At 46.2% G+C, this 21,275-nt stretch overlaps 1 protein-coding gene across 1 annotated transcript in view; it reads left to right on the top strand.

Annotated features, from left to right (window-relative positions):
• adamtsl3 (ADAMTS-like 3) overlaps positions 1-21,275 on the top strand; it is a 157,725-nt gene that overhangs the window by 67,072 nt on the left and 69,378 nt on the right. The window contains exon 3 of the mRNA XM_034562715.1: positions 8,014-8,141. Coding sequence (XP_034418606.1) covers positions 8,014-8,141 — 128 coding nt within the window. The remainder of the gene's footprint in view (positions 1-8,013; positions 8,142-21,275) is intronic.

Below are 21,275 nucleotides of genomic sequence, written 5' to 3'. Positions count from 1 at the left end.
TTCATAACTAGCCTATCCTGCATTAAACACTCACATCCACATAAGGAGGCCGGCAGGTTCTGTTTCTGATCCGAGCAGACACACTCCCATATCAGTACACATGAATGCTGCTGGCTGTTTTCACTCTGTTGAGCTTTCAATAGCGAGCTAAATGATGCAAGTCTGTTTACTAGATCAGAAAGTCTGCAGGAGAAGTGTGAAGCAACCTAAAAGGATTTGCACTTATACATGTTTTATGATTCTCAGACAAAGAGGAAAATCTATGATGCAATTTGTTTATTTATGGGGGGGGGGGGGGGGGGGGGGGGGGAGAATAAAAGAATCAATAAATAAATTATTGAATCCATAAATAAAGGAATGACTGAATGAATAATGAAATGGCTGATAGATTCACCCAACAACATGGATGCACCCTCAATAAACCAGTCCAGGGCAACTTGTTTGAATCCACATTGAATCCATTTAAATATATACATAACAATAACCAGCTATCACTGTACCAATCTGTAGCACTTCATAAGTTAATAACAAGGATATCAGTGCAAAACATGCTGAATGAGCATCTTAGTTTATCCTCCTTTTTTTCTAGGAAATTGTGTGAATTCCCAAATGTCTGAATATTCAGATTTAGTCAAAGACACAAAATTAAATGTTACTGCTTTCGAGCAAGGCTCCCGTATCATTAAAATGGTGGTGAAGAAACAAAAAGGGGCATTAATCATCTTGTATATTGCCTAGATTTTGTGGATCATAACATATTGGCTATGGAATTAGGGGGAGACACTCCAAGCAAAAACATTCACATTTATATATTTAATTATACACTTATCAAAAATCTCATACGTTTCTCTCCACTAAAGCAACACTTCACCACACTTTTTAATTTCATTCCTATCTTTATCTGAATGTTGTATAGAGGTTTGTCCATATATCATTCATAGCCTGATTTATAGAACATTTTCATTTTGAATGGATTTTCACCTGGAGAGGGTTCACCTGGACAGGGTTCAACTGGAGAGGGTTCACCTGGACAGGGTTCACCTGGAGAGGGTTCACCTGGACAGGGTTCACCTGGAGAGGGTTCACCTGGACAGGGTTCACCTGGAGAGGGTTCACCTGGAGAGGGTTCACCTGGACAGGGTTCACCTGGACAGGGTTCACCTGGAGAGGGTTCACCTGGACAGGGTTCACCTGGAGAGGGTTCACCTGGACAGGGTTCAACTGGAGAAGGTTCACCTGGAGAGGGTTCACCTGGACAGGGTTCACCTGGAGAGGGTTCACCTGGACAGGGTTCACCTGGAGAGGGTTCACCTGGAGAAGGTTCACCTGGACAGGGTTCACCTGGACAGGGTTCACCTGGAGAGGGTTCACCTGGAGAAGGTTCACCTGGACAGGGTTCACCTGGAGAGGGTTCACCTGGAGAGGGTTCACCTGGAGAAGGTTCACCTGGAGAAGGTTCACCTGGACAGGGTTCACCTGGAGAAGGTTCACCTGGACAGGGTTCACCTGGAGAAGGTTCACCTGGAGAGGGTTCACCTGGACAGGGTTCACCTGGAGAGGGTTCACCTGGACAGGGTTCACCTGGAGAGGGTTCACCTGGAGAAGGTTCACCTGGACAGGGTTCACCTGGAGAGGGTTCACCTGGACAGGGTTCACCTGGAGAGGGTTCACCTGGAGAAGGTTCACCTGGAGAAGGTTCACCTGGACAGGGTTCACCTGGAGAGGGTTCACCTGTAGAGGGTTCACCTGGAGAAGGTTCACCTGGACAGGGTTCACCTGGAGAGGGTTCACCTGGATAGGATTCACCTGGACAGGGTTCTCCTGGAGAGGGTTCACCTGGACAGGGTTCAACTGGAGAGGGTTCACCTGGACAGGGTTCACCTGGAGAGGGTTCACCTGTAGAGGGTTCACCTGGACAGGGTTCACCTGGAGAGGGTTCACCTGGAGAAGGTTCACCTGGACAGGGTTCACCTGGAGAGGGTTCACCTGGACAGGGTTCACCTGGAGAGGGTTCACCTGTAGAGGGTTCACCTGGAGAAGGTTCACCTGGACAGGGTTCACCTGGAGAAGGTTCACCTGGACAGGGTTCACCTGGAGAGGGTTCACCTGGACAGGGTTCACCTGGAGAGGGTTCACCTGTAGAGGGTTCACCTGGAGAAGGTTCACCTGGACAGGGTTCACCTGGAGAGGGTTCACCTGGAGATGGTTCACCTGGACAGGGTTCACCTGGACAGGGTTCACCTGGAGAGGGTTCACCTGGACAGGGTTCACCTGGAGAGGGTTCACCTGGACAGGGTTCACCTGGAGAGGGTTCACCTGGACAGGGTTCACCTGGACAGGGTTCACCTGGAGAGGGTTCACCTGGAGAGGGTTCACCTGGACAGGGTTCACCTGGAGAGGGTTCACCTGGACAGGGTTCACCTGGAGAGGGTTCACCTGGAGAGGGTTCACCTGGACAGGGTTCACCTGGACAGGGTTCACCTGGAGAGGGTTCACCTGGAGAAGGTTCACCTGGAGAAGGTTCACCTGTAGAGGGTTCACCTGGAGAAGGTTCACCTGGACAGGGTTCACCTGGAGAAGGTTCACCTGGACAGGGTTCACCTGGAGAGGGTTCACCTGTAGAGGGTTCACCTGGAGAAGGTTCACCTGGAGAGGGTTCACCTGGACAGGGTTCACCTGGAGAGGGTTCACCTGGACAGGGTTCACCTGGAGAGGGTTCACCTGGAGAAGGTTCACCTGGACAGGGTTCACCTGGAGAGGGTTCACCTGGACAGGGTTCACCTGGAGAGGGTTCACCTGGAGAAGGTTCACCTGTAGAGGGTTCACCTGGAGAAGGTTCACCTGGACAGGGTTCACCTGGAGAAGGTTCACCTGGACAGGGTTCACCTGGAGAGGGTTCACCTGTAGAGGGTTCACCTGGAGAAGGTTCACCTGGACAGGGTTCACCTGGAGAGGGTTCACCTGGATAGGATTCACCTGGACAGGGTTCTCCTGGAGAGGGTTCACCTGGACAGGGTTCAACTGGAGAGGGTTCACCTGGACAGGGTTCACCTGGAGAGGGTTCACCTGTAGAGGGTTCACCTGGACAGGGTTCACCTGGAGAGGGTTCACCTGGAGAAGGTTCACCTGGACAGGGTTCACCTGGAGAGGGTTCACCTGGAGAGGGTTCACCTGTAGAGGGTTCACCTGGAGAAGGTTCACCTGGACAGGGTTCACCTGGAGAAGGTTCACCTGGACAGGGTTCACCTGGAGAGGGTTCACCTGGACAGGGTTCACCTGGAGAGGGTTCACCTGTAGAGGGTTCACCTGGAGAAGGTTCACCTGGACAGGGTTCACCTGGAGAGGGTTCACCTGGAGATGGTTCACCTGGACAGGGTTCACCTGGACAGGGTTCACCTGGAGAGGGTTCACCTGGACAGGGTTCACCTGGAGAGGGTTCACCTGGACAGGGTTCACCTGGAGAGGGTTCACCTGGACAGGGTTCACCTGGACAGGGTTCACCTGGAGAGGGTTCACCTGGAGAGGGTTCACCTGGACAGGGTTCACCTGGAGAGGGTTCACCTGGACAGGGTTCACCTGGAGAGGGTTCACCTGGAGAGGGTTCACCTGGAGAGGGTTCACCTGGACAGGGTTCACCTGGAGAGGGTTCACCTGGACAGGGTTCACCTGGAGAGGGTTCACCTGGACAGGGTTCAACTGGAGAAGGTTCACCTGGAGAGGGTTCACCTGGACAGGGTTCACCTGGAGAGGGTTCACCTGGAGAGGGTTCACCTGGACAGGGTTCACCTGGACAGGGTTCACCTGGAGAGGGTTCACCTGGACAGGGTTCACCTGGAGAGGGTTCACCTGGACAGGGTTCAACTGGAGAAGGTTCACCTGGAGAGGGTTCACCTGGACAGGGTTCACCTGGAGAGGGTTCACCTGGACAGGGTTCACCTGGAGAGGGTTCACCTGGAGAAGGTTCACCTGGACAGGGTTCACCTGGACAGGGTTCACCTGGAGAGGGTTCACCTGGAGAAGGTTCACCTGGACAGGGTTCACCTGGAGAGGGTTCACCTGGAGAGGGTTCACCTGGAGAAGGTTCACCTGGAGAAGGTTCACCTGGACAGGGTTCACCTGGAGAAGGTTCACCTGGACAGGGTTCACCTGGAGAGGGTTCACCTGGACAGGGTTCACCTGGAGAGGGTTCACCTGGACAGGGTTCACCTGGAGAAGGTTCACCTGGAGAGGGTTCACCTGGAGAGGGTTCACCTGGAGAAGGTTCACCTGGAGAAGGTTCACCATGACAGGGTTCACCTGGAGAAGGTTCACCTGGACAGGGTTCACCTGGAGAGGGTTCACCTGTAGAGGGTTCACCTGGAGAGGGTTCACCTGGACAGGGTTCACCTGGAGAGGGGTCACCTGGAGAAGGTTCACCTGGACAGGGTTCACCTGGAGAGGGTTCACCTGGAGAGGGTTCACCTGGAGAAGGTTCACCTGGACAGGGTTCACCTGGAGAGGGTTCACCTGGACAGGGTTCACCTGGAGAGGGGTCACCTGGAGAAGGTTCACCTGGACAGGGTTCACCTGGAGAGGGTTCACCTGGAGAGGGTTCACCTGGAGAAGGTTCACCTGGACAGGGTTCACCTGGAGAGGGTTCACCTGGAGAGGGTTCACCTGGAGAAGGTTCACCTGGACAGGGTTCACCTGGAGAGGGTTCACCTGGACAGGGTTCACCTGGAGAGGGTTCACCTGGACAGGATTCACCTGGAGAGGGTTCACCTTGAGAGGGTTCACCTGTAGAGGGTTCACCTGGAGAAGGTTCACCTGGACAGGGTTCACCTGGAGAGGGGTCACCTGGAGAAGGTTCACCTGGACAGGGTTCACCCTGTCCAGGTGAACTGTAATAAAATAGTCCTCCCCTTCTAAAAAGCCATTAGAGTTTGGTGTCTTATTAGAAAGTAGTGCCATGTTGAGTCCCATTCATGTTAATTGTGAAATATAGTGTACATGGTCATCTCGGTTGTCAGTGGACACTGATAGTGAACTAAACAGAGCTCACACAATAGGCCAAGCAGGCCAGAGAAAAGCCGTGGCTGGACAGATTCTCCTCATGCCTATGTTTTTGCTGTTGGAGGTATGTGATGGCTGTTAGCCGGCTAAGCCTCACAACAAAAGGTGGTTTTATTCTATTAGTGGAGTGCTAACGTGTATAATTCCTCTTTAGCGGATCAGTTTGTCTCTTTCGATGTAGCGGGGAAAGGGAAGCGGGAGAACTCCGAGTTCCACCGCAGTACCACAGTCCAATACACACAAATGTATCCCACCTCTGGGGGTACGACATAAGAAGGATGTAGACTGGGAAGGGTTTGGCTCTGGCAGCTCCAAGGTCAGCCAGTGGTCCAGGCCCGTGAGGCAGGGTGAAATGGAACCTGTGGAGGCATGTCAGAAATGTTAAGTCTGGATGACCAGGCATAAATAACAGTGTCAGAGGAATTAGAGTTAGTTCCTGTGCTTTGGGTTTCACTGACATGGCAAGGAAGGTTTTAGTACAGGACCACTTCTCCACTTCTGTGCTGTATAAATATGTGTTTGGACTATCGATCCAATGGTGAATTGCACAAGTCAAAAGCACTTTCGAAAGCTTGGTTCTCTGACTTATTTTCCAGAAATACTTTATTATGCTTCACTTTTCCTCTTGCTACACACACACACACACACACACACACACACACACACACACACTTACAGCCCCTGTATGAGATTCCTTTTTCTTTGGCACTGTAGGGTCTGCGCTGACATCACTGACCCAATGAAAGCCAATTTTCCTATTTTCGGTGACACTCAGCCAGGAAAACCCTCTCTCTTTCCATCTCTTCTTCTCTGGATCAAAGTCTCTCTCTCCGTCACTCACGCTCTTTCATGTGAGCTACACACGGCAGATAAGCGAGAAAAAAGGTCAGAGGTGAGATGCACCATAGCTGTGGCGGCTTGGTGGCACTACCTCAAACAGATGGGAGTGTATTACAGGCCTGTGAGGTTTTGCTGCTGTTCAGTGGCCACGCAGGGTAAAGTGGTGGTTCTCGTCTCAGCCCATTATTGGGTAAGACCTGTGGCACCGCTGGACTCTTTGTGTCCGTGGAGAACTTTAAAATGACTTTAAATGACTTGTTGTGTTTGTTGCAGATCCTCCAATACAGTTAGTTGTAAGACGTAAGCTTTTTTTTTGTACACATTTTTATTGGTTTACAGTGTATACAGGGAACAAATATTGTGTTGACCGTGCAAAACACATCCATATCTGTTCACTGAGGTAATCACACACACACACACACACATTATAAATGCACTTATATTGAATCCCTGACATAGCAACATGGAATGAAATACAACAACGTATGGTGTGAGTAATGCTGGAAAATAATGCATACCCAGAAGAACCCGTGATGAGCACATTGGTGTCCGAGCCAAAACATTCAAATAATATTTGATCCCAGTTTATTACAAATCATTTTTCAAAACCTCCTATGCTCCCAATTATAACGTAAACCATGTTTTACCCTTGCCATCTGTATATTTAAACAAAATATATGATGCAATTAATAAAGATATACCCGGGCGATATCCATGTTTACATGTTGACTGGTTACTGGGAATTTATTTCCAGCCACGTTATTCAGGATGAGAGCAGGAGAGGGAACGCACATCAGTTGTGAAAACACAAGTGTGAAGAATAGTTTCACACAAATATTCAATAATTCCCCAACATATCGACATGATAGTCTTCTTCTGGGTATAGAGCCATGTTACAAATAACACATCTATAATCAACACGATATTGAGCAATAACATATTCGACTGAAGAGCTCCATGCTATGCAGAGAGATGAAGAATGCCGGGGCCCATTGTGCTCTTTGAGATATTCACAGATGTGTAAAAACAAGCTGAATAGATAGATATTAGGCTTTATGGTGTAATTGATTTGATACAGCCACCAAGTGGCCACAGTGCAAGTCTCCCTAACTTGTCTAAGATGGCTGCTAACTCCTTAATTTAAGGCCGATGCACACAGTAGACACTGCAGTTGAGATGAGCACCAACAATCAATTATTTATACATTACATGTCATTTAGCTGACGCTTTTATCCAAAGCAACTTACAATCATGTTACATTAACACACCGTAGAACAGCTACAGGGAACAACTCAGGGTTAAGTGTCTTGCTCAAGGACACATCGACTAGGGCGGGGATTGAACCACCAACCCCCTGATTGAAAGACAGACCTGCTAACCACTGACCCACAGTCGCTCCTCCACATACCAAAACGAGCAGCAATGTGTTTCACAGGCAGACATGAAAAGAACAAAGGATAGCATATGTACGTACATGCACATTTCCACATAAATATATATTTACAAACATATGAATGAATCCAAACGAGGTGCGTAAACTACAAGTAGCCTACAGATTGCATCTAACAGGAAGTAATCCGACTTTACCGCAGCTGCTACCGCCTGCTCCGCGCTCCACATTCCGCCTGCTCCGCGCTCCACATTCCGCCTGCTCCGCGCTCCACATTCCGCCTGCTCCGCGCTCCACTTTCCGCCTGCTCCGCGCTCCACTTTCCGCCTGCTCCACATTCCGCCTGCTCCGCGCTCCACTTTCCGCCTGCTCCACTTTCCGCCTGCTCCGCGCTCCACTTTCCGCCTGCTCCACGCTCCACTTTCCGCCTGCTCCACGTTCATCTCGAACGAGCCTGTTTACTTTACAATCTGTACACATACGACATCATCTATGACTCCTTTCAACCTTGACAATAGCAACTCATACCAGGTCCAGTCCTTCTGTTCCAACCTTTTTATGACAACATACCTTTGAACTTAGGAGTTCTTTGTATTGGGACTCTTCAGAAAGCTGTTTTCTAATTGGCAGGAGAGTAATGTCAGAGTGCATATAAACTTGTCAGAACATGCTGTGAATATCTAACCTGATTGAAATGCGTGCTCTTTGTTTTGGGTTTTGTCCTTCTGTAGGCCTCCAGGATGACCCGCTCAGATGAAGACCGGTACATTGGGTGGGACGCCTGGGGCCCCTGGAGCGAGTGCTCTCGCACCTGCGGAGGAGGAGCCTCCTACTCTCTGCGGCGCTGTCTCAACGGAGGGTAAGCCTTTTTCACATCAAACAAGACAAGACAACCTGTAAGGATTACAATACTGTGAACTGAACCCAAAAGCACGACCACGATACATAGTTGAAAGGATTATTCTTTTACTTGTATTCAGGGGTCAAAACCGGGAGATCAGTCATTGGGGCAAACAAGTCCAACAAGGGGCAGGCAGGAATCCAGGGTCAGCAAGGGGCAGACGGGGTCAGAACAGGCAGATCAGACATGGCGACAGGATAACGCTGGAGAGCTTGGCAAAAACACACAAGACAATCTGGCAGATGACAGGTGTGAGTAGAGGAAGGCTTAAGTAGTGAGAGGCCGATGAGGGGATGTGCTGCAGGTGAGGGGGCGATGTGCTCCAGGTGAGGGGAATGAAATCTGATGCTGTGGGAAGATCTGAAATGACAGGAGAGTTAATATACAGGCAGGTGGGATGAAAACAACCTACGGTGTGGTGGAATGTGTGACAGCAAACGTGCTTCAGAAATTGTATAATTTAAAAAAAAGAAACAGAATGCAGCATGTAGTCCCTGTACAAAGCTGCTGCCCCTTGCTGTGGTTTATACGACTGTTGAATGACTAAATCTATTATAGTCAGAGTTGCAAATCTGCTCAACCGAGACATTAGTGGGTGACTGTGGCTCAGTGGTGAGTAGGGTCGCCCTTCAATCAGAGGATCCCGGCTCCGCTAGCCCATGTCGATGTGTCCCTGTGGCAAGACACTTTACTCTCCCGTAACTGTGCCTACGGTGTGGGAATGTTGTATGAATGTTAGCTACCGGATGGGCAGGTGGAACCTTAGCCCCTGATATAGTGTATGGATGGGTTTGAATGGGTGAATGATGTCATTTGGAATGCCACAAATGATCCTGCTTCATTGTTGGGATATCTGTTGAGAAGATGTTTCCTGTCCCTTCATCCTAGATGTATCATGTTATCATGTCTGGTGTCTGAGGAGGATGCAGACATAGATGTCGGTGACCATTCATATATTGTATATGTAGCTGATGCCAAATAAATATGTGAATAGTCAGGAGAGTAAGTAATGGTAGAAAGACTATTTTGGTATTACATCAGTTCACATTTCCACCTGCCCCAAAACAAGTAGACTGATGTTTGAAAGCTACAGGCACAATTCCAATGTATCAAAGCTTGCCTCTTGTTAATATAGGTGTGGCCATCATTCCTATCAGTAATCATTATATTCTAACAAAATGAATGAATTGCTGAGATCAGGTTGTAAATAAACTTCCAGGTTTGTCAAACTTATTTAGAGGAGGAGACAAAGATAAATGGTCAAATCATTCAGCCAAACGTTGGTTGTAAACATACATCTCATTCATCACAGTTGTACTAATAGATTGAAGCCAAATTCACGCTGCACACCTTTAAAAGTCATCAGATTGCTGTACTACTCACCTGTCTCAGAATTGGGAGTCTTTGGGAGTTTTCATACTACATGACTAAGGCCCCGGTTTTGGTATTCGCTTATTGCAATTTGATGATTTGAAAGTCTAATGTACAATATCAAGAGAGGCAGGGCTGTGATTATCTGCGATTTCAATCAGTAGAGGATTCATAATTTATTAAATGCTGCACAAAAAATGAATAGTAAAGCGTCTTTGGCGATTAGACCCCACTGTGAGGTCACATATTCTGAACCATAAGCCCGTTGGGGGGGGGGGGGGGGGGGGGTTCGCTCCAGTCACATTTTTCTCACTGTGGTTTAGTTTTTACTGCAATAATAAAAGTCCTAATCCTCTATGAAAACAGAACAATCATGCTAGAAGTAGAGAGAACTCATAACTCATAACACAGTTAGAATGATTATCATAAAAAAAGAACAAAGTTTGATTACTTTCATAAATAATTTGACAAAAATTGGCAAACAATGGAATCAATATATCCAAGATTTTAGGAAGTGTCCACAAGTGTTACCAATATTGGAAAAATATTGGTTCCACGTGCTGTTTATTCAGTTGTACAACCTCTACTTAAAGCCTTTTCCGTCCTCTCATCAATGCTCAGCGACCTGCAGTTCCGTTGATTCACTGGATTGTTGACACATGACGGTTGTTCTCAATCGAAGAGTGCAGAATGTTATGTTTTTACACATGATGGGTTCAAGGACAGTCGGAAAGATGAAAATATGACAATAATTATGCTTTTTACAACTTCTGTTTGCCCCGCGACCCTAATGAGGATAAGCGGTATTGAAAATGGATGGATGGATGGACAACTTCTGTTTGTGATAATCAGTGTAGTTTTGGCAATTGTTCAAAGAAAACATGCTTTCCATCCCACCGGCGGGATTTGGAATTCAGAGAGTTAAAGTGACGACAAGGTTAGTTTAGGAAAACTTCCACCCAGAGTCAAGACTTTGTGGGTGGGATGGGAGTTAGCTTAAGATCCAATGTTGGGATGTGAGAGAGACTGGGCTCTTGATTCAATGTTCCACAGTCAGCTGCTGTCTTTTTAGGGTCCCGTGCCTCCTACCTCAAGGAAGTAGGGAGAACAAGCTGTTTTGTGGGTATTTTGGGTCCTTAATGGTTCTCAGAGACTTCCATCCGCTGTGTGTACAGCTCTGCAGGCTGGGCATCTCACATCCAGTGATGTGCTTGGCTGTGCGCACCGCCCTCTGTAATGCCTTGCGATCCATGCTGGTGCAGCTGCCATACCAGGTGACGAAGCAACACTTCAGGAAGCTCTATGGTACAAGTCTCAGTAGATGTCATGTGTACAGAATGAACAGCATTACAGAGTTACAACACATTCAATAAATATGACAGGAATTATGAATAATGAGTAGTAGGCATGGACCACGATTCAGATAACCACGATCCATGGAATAGATGGAGGTAGAGAGGAGGGGCATCAGCGCAGCCATGGCAGGAGGCAGGGCCAATGAGGCAGGAGGCACAGCGAAAGAGCCAAGGCCAAGAGGCAGGGGCAAGGAGTTAGGGGTCAGGAGCCAGGACCGGCTCCAGACACAGCCAGGTCCAATGGACCCTATGAGGCGAGAAAGTAGAGTTGGTAATGTACAATGAAGAGATGTGAATGTGTTCATAAGGAGAGAGAGTGCGTGCGTTTAAGTCTTTTGGATCTCTTTTCTTAGTTTTTGTGAGTACACGAGCTGCAGCATTATGGATCAACTGGAGGGATTTAAGAGACTTATTAGAGCAGCCTGATAATAAGGAGTTGCAGTAATCTAGTCTGGAAGTAACAAACGCGTGAACCAGCTTTTCGGCATTTTTGAAATGTTACGTAGATCAAAAAATGTAATCCTTGAGATTTGCTTAACGTGGGAGTTAAAGGACAAGTTTTGGTCAAAGATAACTAGAGATTTTTTACAGTAGTGTTGGATGCCAGGGAAATGCCATCTACAGAAACCACATCACCAGATAATTGATCTCTGAGGTGTTCAGGGCCCAGTAAAATAACTTCAGTTTTGTCTGAGTTTAACATCAGGAAGTTGCAGGTCATCAATGTTTTTATGTATTTAAGACATGCTAGAAGTTGCTTGGAGCTGATTGGTAAATATATATAATTGAGTATCATCTGCATAACAACGGAGTGTTTTCTGATAATATTGCCTAAAGGAAGCATATATAAGGTGAATAAAATTGGTCCAAGCACAGAACCTTGTGGAACTCTGTGATTAACGTTGGTGGTTTAATTACAGCTACTTTGAAGGTATGTGGTATATGCCCTCTTAGCAAAGACACATTAACAATATCCAACAGAGAGGTGCCAATTAAAGGCAACACGTCTTTAAGCAGCCTCGTTGGGATGGGGTCTAAGAGACAGGTAGATGGTTTAGAAGTAGAAACCGTTGAACACAATTGGTCTAGGTTGATGGGAGAAAAGCTATCCAAATATACACCAGGGTATACAGACGTTTTCCAAGGCAAAGGTTGAGGTCAAGAGATCATCAATCTTGCCTCTAATAGTTAAAATCTTTTCATTGAAGAAGTTCATGAAGTCATTACTACTGAGGTCTATAGGAATACACAGCTCCACAGAGCTGTGACTCTCTGTCAGCCTGGCTACAGTGCTAAAGAGAACCCTGGGGTTGTTCTTATTTTTCTCTATTACTGATGAGTAATAGGCTGCTCTGGCATTACAGAGAGCCTTTTTATATGTTTTAAGACTATCTCTCCAAACTAAGCGTGATTCTTCCTTTATGAGGTTATTTTGTATGACTCTTCTGGTTACTTTAGATTTAATTAATTTAAGTGGCCGTGGGACAGACACAGTCTCTATAGAGTTAAGGTTAAGGGTGGGTAACTGCTCGGATGGAAGTGCAGAGAAGGGTGGAAGACTACAACTCTGCTTCTGCTTCCTGATCTGAACTCTGGGTCATGGATTAAGTCCGCTAATCAACTTGGCCATGTTTGCAGAAATGAGACGCGCTCCATCCCAAGTGGGATGAATGCCGTCTCGACTCATCAGATCCTGCTTTCCCCAGAAAGTCTTCCAGTTATCTATGTAGCCCACATTGTTTGCTGGGCACCACCTGGACAACCAGCGGTTGAATGACGACATGCGGCTATACATGTCATCATTGATCAGATTGGGGAGAGGGCCAGAGAAAACGACGGTGTCCGACATTGTCTTGGCATAAGTACACACCGATTCCACATTATGTGACCTCCGACCGCCGCAGTCGTTACCGCCGGCGTGTATTACAATCTTAATGTATTTACGTTTATCTTTAGCCAGCAGTTTCAAATAGGATTCAACATCGAATAATATTATTTTTAGTTTACTAGGCGAAAAGAAGTCTGCCGCTGCTTCTGCGACCCGGTGCCAGTTTATCAGATGAGAAGGGATGGATGTCGAACAAATATCATACACATTTTGGACTGTGTTTGACGTTTCTTTTTCTTTATGCCCTGTGAATCTTTTTGAATTGTTGTTCTCCTAAATCGGCCACTTGAATCTCTTGTTAATTTATAGTTAGTTTATAACTTTGGAACCTTTTTTTCAAATTGTTTCTTAAAATATTAGGCCCATGCCCAGGCTCTGTACTGTGTTTTACGGCCTACAGAGCTGTTGTATGTCGTTTTCACCATGGTTTCCATCAGTTATGATGACATCAAAGTCATTTTTGGGATCTTGTAGATTCACTGAAGAGAGGGAAAGAATGAGTTGGAAACTCCGACAGGGTCCAGACCACCTCTGATGCTGTAGGAAGTCAAGGAGACAGTGTCTGGGTCGGGTGTGTCCTGTATCTTCCTCACACTGATAAAAGCGTCGAGCGTGTGGGTTTTCAAATCGCTGCTGTTTTTAAAAGCCACATTCAGACTGTCTGCTCCCATTGTCAGCCTGTCTCTGCTCAGCTATGGGCTGTACATTGTTGCTTGTTCAGGAAGTCATCACAGGCAATCTATTTCAGACTGTGCCCCGTGGAATTATTCTATCGCCTCCTGGCAACACATTTGTTTCCATTAAATCCGACTGCAGCCTCACTTTCTCACCCATGCTGCTGCTGAAATGTCTCCCTCTAAGTGACAACTTGTCTACTGTACACAAACAAATATAAATACACACAGCAGTGCTGAAGCTTGTTAATTGTCACCTTATGGTTATGACTGGAATGTCAGCTAAGGCCTTAACATTGTAATCCAGGTGCTCATTCCCCATTATAGATACTGATCGCAATATAACCAGGTTTTGGGTATGGTATTATTATTATTATGGTATTATCCTGAACAATAGTCCGGTGATTTAGTATAGCTCTTAATAAAGCACAGGGTAAAAAGACTTCACACAATGCAACTTGTGTAGTAAACATTGTTGATTAAGTATTAGGTATTTCTTTTTCACAGTACAAAGAAGTAAAATATTACCTTTTTTAAAGGGCTGTCTTTATCATTCTGAAAATTAATATAGCTGCAAACCACTATTTGCTATGTAAACATAGTCAATCTGAGCACAGAATGAAGTCACTCTACCACTCTGTGTGTGTGTGTGTGTGTGCGTGTGTGTGGGTGCGTGTGCGTGTGTGGGCGTGTGGGTGCGTGTGTGTGTGTGGGTGCGTGTGCGTGTGCGTGTGCATGCGTGCGTGTGTGCGTGCGTGCGTGCGTGCGTGCGTGCGTGCGTGTGTGTGTGTGTTGATATAGTGAGGCTGGCCCGCATGCTTCCAGTGCATGTCGGCCCATCTCAGCGTGTCCTACTGGCTCACGGCCACCGCTTTGCACTGCTCTTATATGACGTAACAGCTGATGCCACCCTCCGGCTCCCCCTCAGGTAAACACTGTTAGTTCTGTCAGCACTTTTCGCTGTTTGCACTATTAGTGCTGTTAGCACTATTAGTGCTGTTTGCACCATATTAGCTATGAACCGCCGGCTTGCCTTCTACAGAATGAGAGCCGTTCTAGCTAATCTTATACATTTTCCTCTTTAAGGAATTGTTAACCTTATATTTACTTAACTTTTAAGTCTTTTGGGTAACTTAGATGTACGGCATAAGTCAGTGCAGAAAGTGTGACAGAAAGTTTGTCAGCTAATGAGGGAACATTGATAACTATATTCCCTCCTAAGCACAATCCTCTCTGGGCAGAAGAACGGGGCATCTGTTTAATCGTCACTGGGAGGATCCCAAATGTTGGATCGTCAATGTTTGGCGCCACCTGAAGACAAGAACAGAGAACGGTGACAGCACATTACCTCAACTGTCTCCGACATCTGTCTGCTGAAAAGTGCATTAGTGCCATATATCAGAATACAGTCCAAGAGAAAACCAAAACAATCACATTCCTTAAATGTAATTGGTTTCACAGATGTCAACGATATAAAAGGTCAAATAAAACTGATGTTTCTCATCTAAGTCACAGCAACTGTGGAAATAATAAGATCAACCTGAAATGTGGTCATTGTACCTTTTGTTTCTTTCAAGTGCAGCTATTTAGCATTATACAATGAGATTGATTTAATATTTCTGTCACATCACAGGAACCAAAACAATCGAGATTCTTTTGATATAGTTATATTTTAAACTAAATTAAATGTGTGGCATATGTGTTAATACTTTTAGATAATCTCCTGTTCAGAACTTACTGCTAAAGCCTCAAACAGCTCTTATGAAATTGTCATACAAAAGAGAAAAAGGCTAGAAAAATAGAAATAGAACAGAGACATCCAAGAAAAGATAATATTCTGTTTGTAAAAGCTCAATTTCACATACATCAATAAATAGACCTATTTCACAATTTTAACACATTCCCCACTCTTTGCAAAAAGAGAATGAATATGTTGTTTTTATGATTGTATCTAATCAATATTCTACTATAATGTAGTATGGTAATAGCCGGAACCTGCAACCTGAAAGAAATCTGAGCAGCAGAAGAGAACATTTCATGATTTATTCCTCACTGCCCTCACGTTCTGATCAAACTAAAATATCCATTCATTCAAATGTTTAACTGTATCAAGAATATAAAGAATAAAGACAATGTTCACCTCAATGGACAGAGGTGACAATTGAAAGTCCTCAGCTGCAGTCGAATAGTCAAAAATGACCTCCTATCGTCCACCCCTAACCAGTTCTCCTTGACCTCTGTGGAAAACATCGCGGGGTCAAAGAAAGATGGGAAGGAGAATTCATGAGGAGTTAGGAAAAGACAACCGCGGTGTTTAGAGAATCCGACTCTTTCACTAAACTACGCATCCGATGTTACGGCAGGCGGATGTTAGTGACGTCGGCCTGTAGCGGTGAAACCATGTTCTGAAGATGGACGACAAAAAAAAACGCATCTTAGATCATTCGTCCAAGTGTTCTTACAGTGTTGTGTCAGACGACATAAACAACCCGGTTCAAAGTATTACTTTATTAACAAGGTTGGAATAGAAATGAAAGAGTTTGATCTGTTTACAGCAATTTTCAGCAACAGCAATGTAACGTTCATAGTTTAAGATAAGATAAGATAAGATAATCCTTTATTAGTCCCTCAGTGGGGAAATTACAGGATTACAGCAGCATTGCTCACAGTAATAAGTAAAACAAGTAGTATAATAACAGAAATAAGATAAAAGAGTAAAAACAAGAAGAATATTATATATACAGACGGAGTAGAAATAGAATAAAGTGGATAAAGTGTAAAAAATAAATTAAAAAAATTAAAAAGTACTTAAACGTATTAGTATTGCACAACTGGGCTAAAGTAAGTGCTGTTCAGTGCGAAGTCCAAAGTGTTCAAGTGTTTTTTTTTTGTTTGTTTGCCAGCAGGTTTAACAAATAATATTTATTTGTATATATATATATACTGTATATATGGCAACGGTTATTTACATGACTGGGTTTGTCTTTATGACTGTTTGTTCTCGTGAACGGCTGAATGGTGCGTCACTTTAAATGTTGCCACCGCAAGGAATTGTGGGAGCGGAATGATCTACTTTCCTTTCATTAAGGAAGGTCCAGTGTTTCCTATGCTAAATGGGCTAATTAAGGAAGCATTGAAGCTTCTTTCCTTGGCATTTAAAGCATTCAAACAGCTTTTATCATGGTGGCCACTTAAATACTTGCGGGTCATTTCACTCATTTAGGAACCTTGCTTAGCAAAAAGGACTATTCGTGACACTTTAGGCTTGCGAGTGGAGTCTGAAAAATAATGGCAAACTGAAGTGCTACGCCATTATGTGCTGAGCGAGACATTGTTGAAGTTGTGTGTGTCACGTCTCACCCTTTTGAAAAAGCTATGTTTTATGTTTTTTGAATTGGATATAAATACAGTCTATGTACCACGGCACCAGATTAGATTTATTGAATGTATGTTTATATTTGAACAGCCTCACCTCCTTGGCGCACACCATAGAGGCCACTCCTTTGTGCTCGCCTGTCATAGCTGGAGCCCCATCGGTTGTAACTCCACACAGCTTGTTCCATTTAAGTAAATCCATCTTGTAAATTGCATATGACACAGCTTCAACCATGTACTTAGCCGTTGTTGTGCCCTTGAGACTCCTCGGAACAAGCAGCTCTTTCGTAATGCAAAAGTGATCGTCAACTCGCCGCAAAGAAATGAACAGCTGTGGCATCTGTGCTCTCATCACATGCAATCAAGCACAAATCAAAAGCACAAGCTTTATGTGACACCGGATGCTTTAAGTTAGCTGAACAGTCTTCGATTCACTGCACACCTGTGTTTCTGGACATGCTCACGTTACGGAGATTCTGCATCTTTTCCGACCTGTGACTTTAGTGACGCTCTATTTTATGGAGTCGCAAAGGTTTTTCCGTGAGCTACCTCGTAGCTGGCTAGTGTGCCATTTTCTTGTGTTTTGTTAGCACTACAAACATACTGTTGTTGAGCTAGCAGGCTATTTGCTTAACTTTCTGTTCTCGCTCAGCCCCAGTGTAAAGACTGTGTCGGTCCAATGTTTGGTTCTGTAGTGTCGTCGTACATTATACTCTTTCATCACTGCAACAGTTTCATTGCAAATCCAACAGACTTTTGCCCCTTCACTTCTATGAAAAAAATATGTGTTTTCCCACCGTGTCTGAAATGTTCTGCCCTTATTATCTTGTGTTTTGCAGAAAATCTACCTTGTTGAAGACAGTAGCTCCATCTAGTGGTAATAATAATAATGCATTTAATTTATATAGCGCATTGCGTGGTACTCAAAGACACTTTACATAACATAATTACAACATCCTAAAAGCTAAAAAAATAAGAATAACTAAAATTACAGGTAAAACAAATAGGGACTTAGTCAGTTGCTCGGACCCTAATAAATAAAAATAATAAGAACATAGAGCAAACAATCACACATTAAAAGCAGTTCTGAACAGGTGGGTTTTGATTTGCGAAGGAAAGATCAGTGCCGTCTCGGATGAGTTTGGGGGAGAGAGTCCCAGATGGAGGGGGGCAGATATAGAGAAGGCTCTGTCACCCCACGTCTGGTGCCTGGTCCTATGTGGGATGGACAGGAGATTGGCATCAGAGGAGCGGAGCTGACGGGATGGAGTGTGATGGTGGAGCAGGTCTGAGGTAGGAGGGGGCCTGATAGAGTGTGGTGGTGGAGCAGGTCGGTGAGGTAGGAGGGGGCCTGATGGAGTGTGATGGTGGAGCAGGTCGGTGAGGTAGGAGGGGGCCTGATGGAGTGTGATGGTGGAGCAGGTCTGTGAGGTAGGAGGGGGCCTGATGGAGTGTGGTGGTGGAGCAGGTCGGTGAGGTAGGAGGGGGCCTGATGGAGTGTGGTGGTGGAGCAGGTCTGTGAGGTAGGAGGGGGCCTCATGGAGTGTGGTGGTGGAGCAGGTCGGTGAGGTAGGAGGGGGCCTGATGGAGTGTGGTGGTGGAGCAGGTCTGTGAGGTAGGAGGGGGCCTGATGGAGTGTGGTGGTGGAGCAAGTCGGTGAGGTAGGAGGGGGCCTGATGGAGTGTGGTGGCGGAGCAGGTCGGTGAGGTAGGAGGGGGCCTGATGGAGTGTGGTGGTGGAGCAGGTCTGTGAGGTAGGAGGGGGCCTGATGGAGTGTGGTGGTGGAGCAGGTCTGTGAGGTAGGAGGGGGCCTGATGGAGTGTGGTGGTGGAGCAGGTCGGTGAGGTAGGAGGGGGCCTGATGGAGTGTGGTGGTGGAGCAGGTCTGTGAGGTAGGAGGGGGCCTGATGGAGTGTGGTGGTGGAGCAAGTCGGTGAGGTAGGTGGGGGCCTGATGGAGTGTGGTGGCGGAGCAGGTCGGTGAGGTAGGAGGGGGCCTGATAGAGTGTGGTGGTGGAGCAGGTCTGAGGTAGGAGGGGGCCTGATAGAGTGTGGTGATGGAGCAGGTCTGAGGTAGGAGGGGGCCTGATAGAGTGTGGTGATGGAGCAGGTCGGTGAGGTAGGAGGGGGCCTGATGGAGTGTGGTGGTGGAGCAGGTCTGTGAGGTAGGAGGGGGCCTGATGGAGTGTGGTGGTGGAGCAGGTCGGTGAGGTAGGAGGGGGCCTGATGGAGTGTGGTGGTGGAGCAGGTCGGTGAGGTAGGAGGGGGCCTGATGGAGTGTGGTGGTGGAGCAGGGCAGTGAGGTAGGAGGGGGCCTGATGGAGTGTGGTGGTGGAGCAAGTCGGTGAGGTAGGTGGGGGCCTGATGGAGTGTGGTGGTGGAGCAGGGGGGTGAGGTAGGAGGGGTGAGTGAAGGCTCTGGAGAACAGGGGTGATGTGGTCACGGGAACGGGAGTGGGTGAGCAGGCGAGCAGCAGAGTTCTGGATGTATTGGAGTTTGTTTAGGATTTTGGAAGATGTGCCATAAAGAATACTATTGCAATAGTCAATTCTGGAGGTGATGAAGGCGTGGATTAAAGTTTCAGCAGCAGATGAGGAAAGTGATGGGCGGAGACGGGCTGAGATGTTTTTTAGGTGGAAGAAGGAGGTTCTGGTGATTTGTTTGATGTGATGTTCAAATGAGAGGTTGCTGTCAAACATGAATCCGAGGTTGCGGATGTGAGGGGAGGGAGACAGAGTGGAGTTGTCGATGGTGAGGCAGAAGTTGTGACTGGTTTTGGTGAGAGATTTGGGGCCGATGATGATCATATCCGATTTATCACAGTTGAGTTTGAGAAAATTGGTTTGCATCCATGATTTAATGTCAGTCAGGCAGTTGGTCAGAGTGGAGTGAGTAGTAGTGGTAATGGCCTTTGTGGAGATGTAGAGCTGGACAATGTCAGACTGAAGATGGGAACAGAGTGTATGTTATATATTCTTCTTGGTCCCTCCCTCTGTATTTTCCTCATTTGTGTCCATTACCAAAACTGTTAAGCTCGGGCCGCCACCTCTTTACAACACATTGTGAATCTTCAAGAAGTAAACATTGACACAACTCCGTAAAATAGAAATGACAGATTTTGAGAAGACGTATATGTGTATATATATATATATATATATATATATATATATATATATATATATATATATATATATATATATATACACATATACGTCTTCTCAAAATCATCCGTTCAATTCAGTTTTTTTAACTTGCTCCACTACACTCACAAAGTACAGTTGTCATGGCAACACATCACCTGTCGATTTAGATTCAAGCAGATTAATTGTCTCTAGTGATTGGTTAGTGAAAATCAAACCCTTCCCCTCATAGATCGAATCTATTACAGTGGTGGCAATGTCAGACTGAAGATGGGAACAGAGTTGAATATTCTTTCTGATATCAGGCGAGTAGAATGCACTTTTGATGGGGTCTTATTGGAGTTCAGTGACACGGGAGAGGAAATGTTTAGCAAGCACAGCACGCTCATATAGAGGTGACAGTGATGGACCTGATTCTGAATCACGGCCGCTGGCTCAAATAATGTTTTGTAAAGCTGCGTAAGAAAGTCTGCTTTGGGCAGTTGTTTTATTAATGCTAATTACGTGCATCCATCGTAAAGTATGTGCTGAGCCAACATGTGTCTGTGTGTGTGTGTGTGTGTGTGTGTGTGTGTGTGTGTGTGTGTGTGCGTGTGTGTGTGTGTGTGTGTGTGTGTGTGTGTGTGTGCGTGTGTGTGTGTGTGTGTGTGTGTGTGTGTGCGTGTGTGTGTGTGCGCGTGTGTGTGTGTGTGTGTGTGTGTGTGTGTGTGTGTGTGTGTGCGTGTGTGTGTGTGTGTGTGTGTGTGTGTGTGTGTGCGTGTGTGTGTGTGCGCGTGTGTGTGTGTGTGTGTGTGTGCGTGTGTGTGTGTGTGTGTGTGTGTGTGTGTGTGTGTGTGTGTGTGTGCGTGTGTGTGTGTGCGCGTGTGTGTGTGTGTGTGTGTGTGTGTGTGTGCACGGTTCACCCTGCTCATTCATACCCAATCATACACTGATGGCTACCATGCAAGGGGCCACCTGCTCATTCAATTCAATTCAATTCAGTTTATTTTATATAGCCCGATATCACAAATTACAAATTATCCTGAGAGGGCTTTACAATCTGTACACATACGACATCCCTGACCTTTGACCTCACATTGGATCAGGAACAACTCCCAAATACAGAGGAGGATCCCTCTCCCCGGATGGACAGAAGCAATAGATGTCATGTGTACAGATGAACAGCGTTACAGAGTTACATAAACACATTACATGAATATGACAATGTATGAATGGAACTCCAATCCATGAAACAGAAGGAGGTAGAGAGGAGGGGGGGCGGGGCGCATCAGCAGGGCCAACACGGGAGACC

The sequence above is a fragment of the Cyclopterus lumpus genome, chromosome 3 (assembly GCF_009769545.1).
Source record: "Cyclopterus lumpus isolate fCycLum1 chromosome 3, fCycLum1.pri, whole genome shotgun sequence".
Taxonomy (NCBI): Eukaryota; Metazoa; Chordata; class Actinopteri; order Perciformes; family Cyclopteridae; genus Cyclopterus; species Cyclopterus lumpus.
This window is presented reverse-complemented; position numbering and strand designations above follow the sequence as displayed.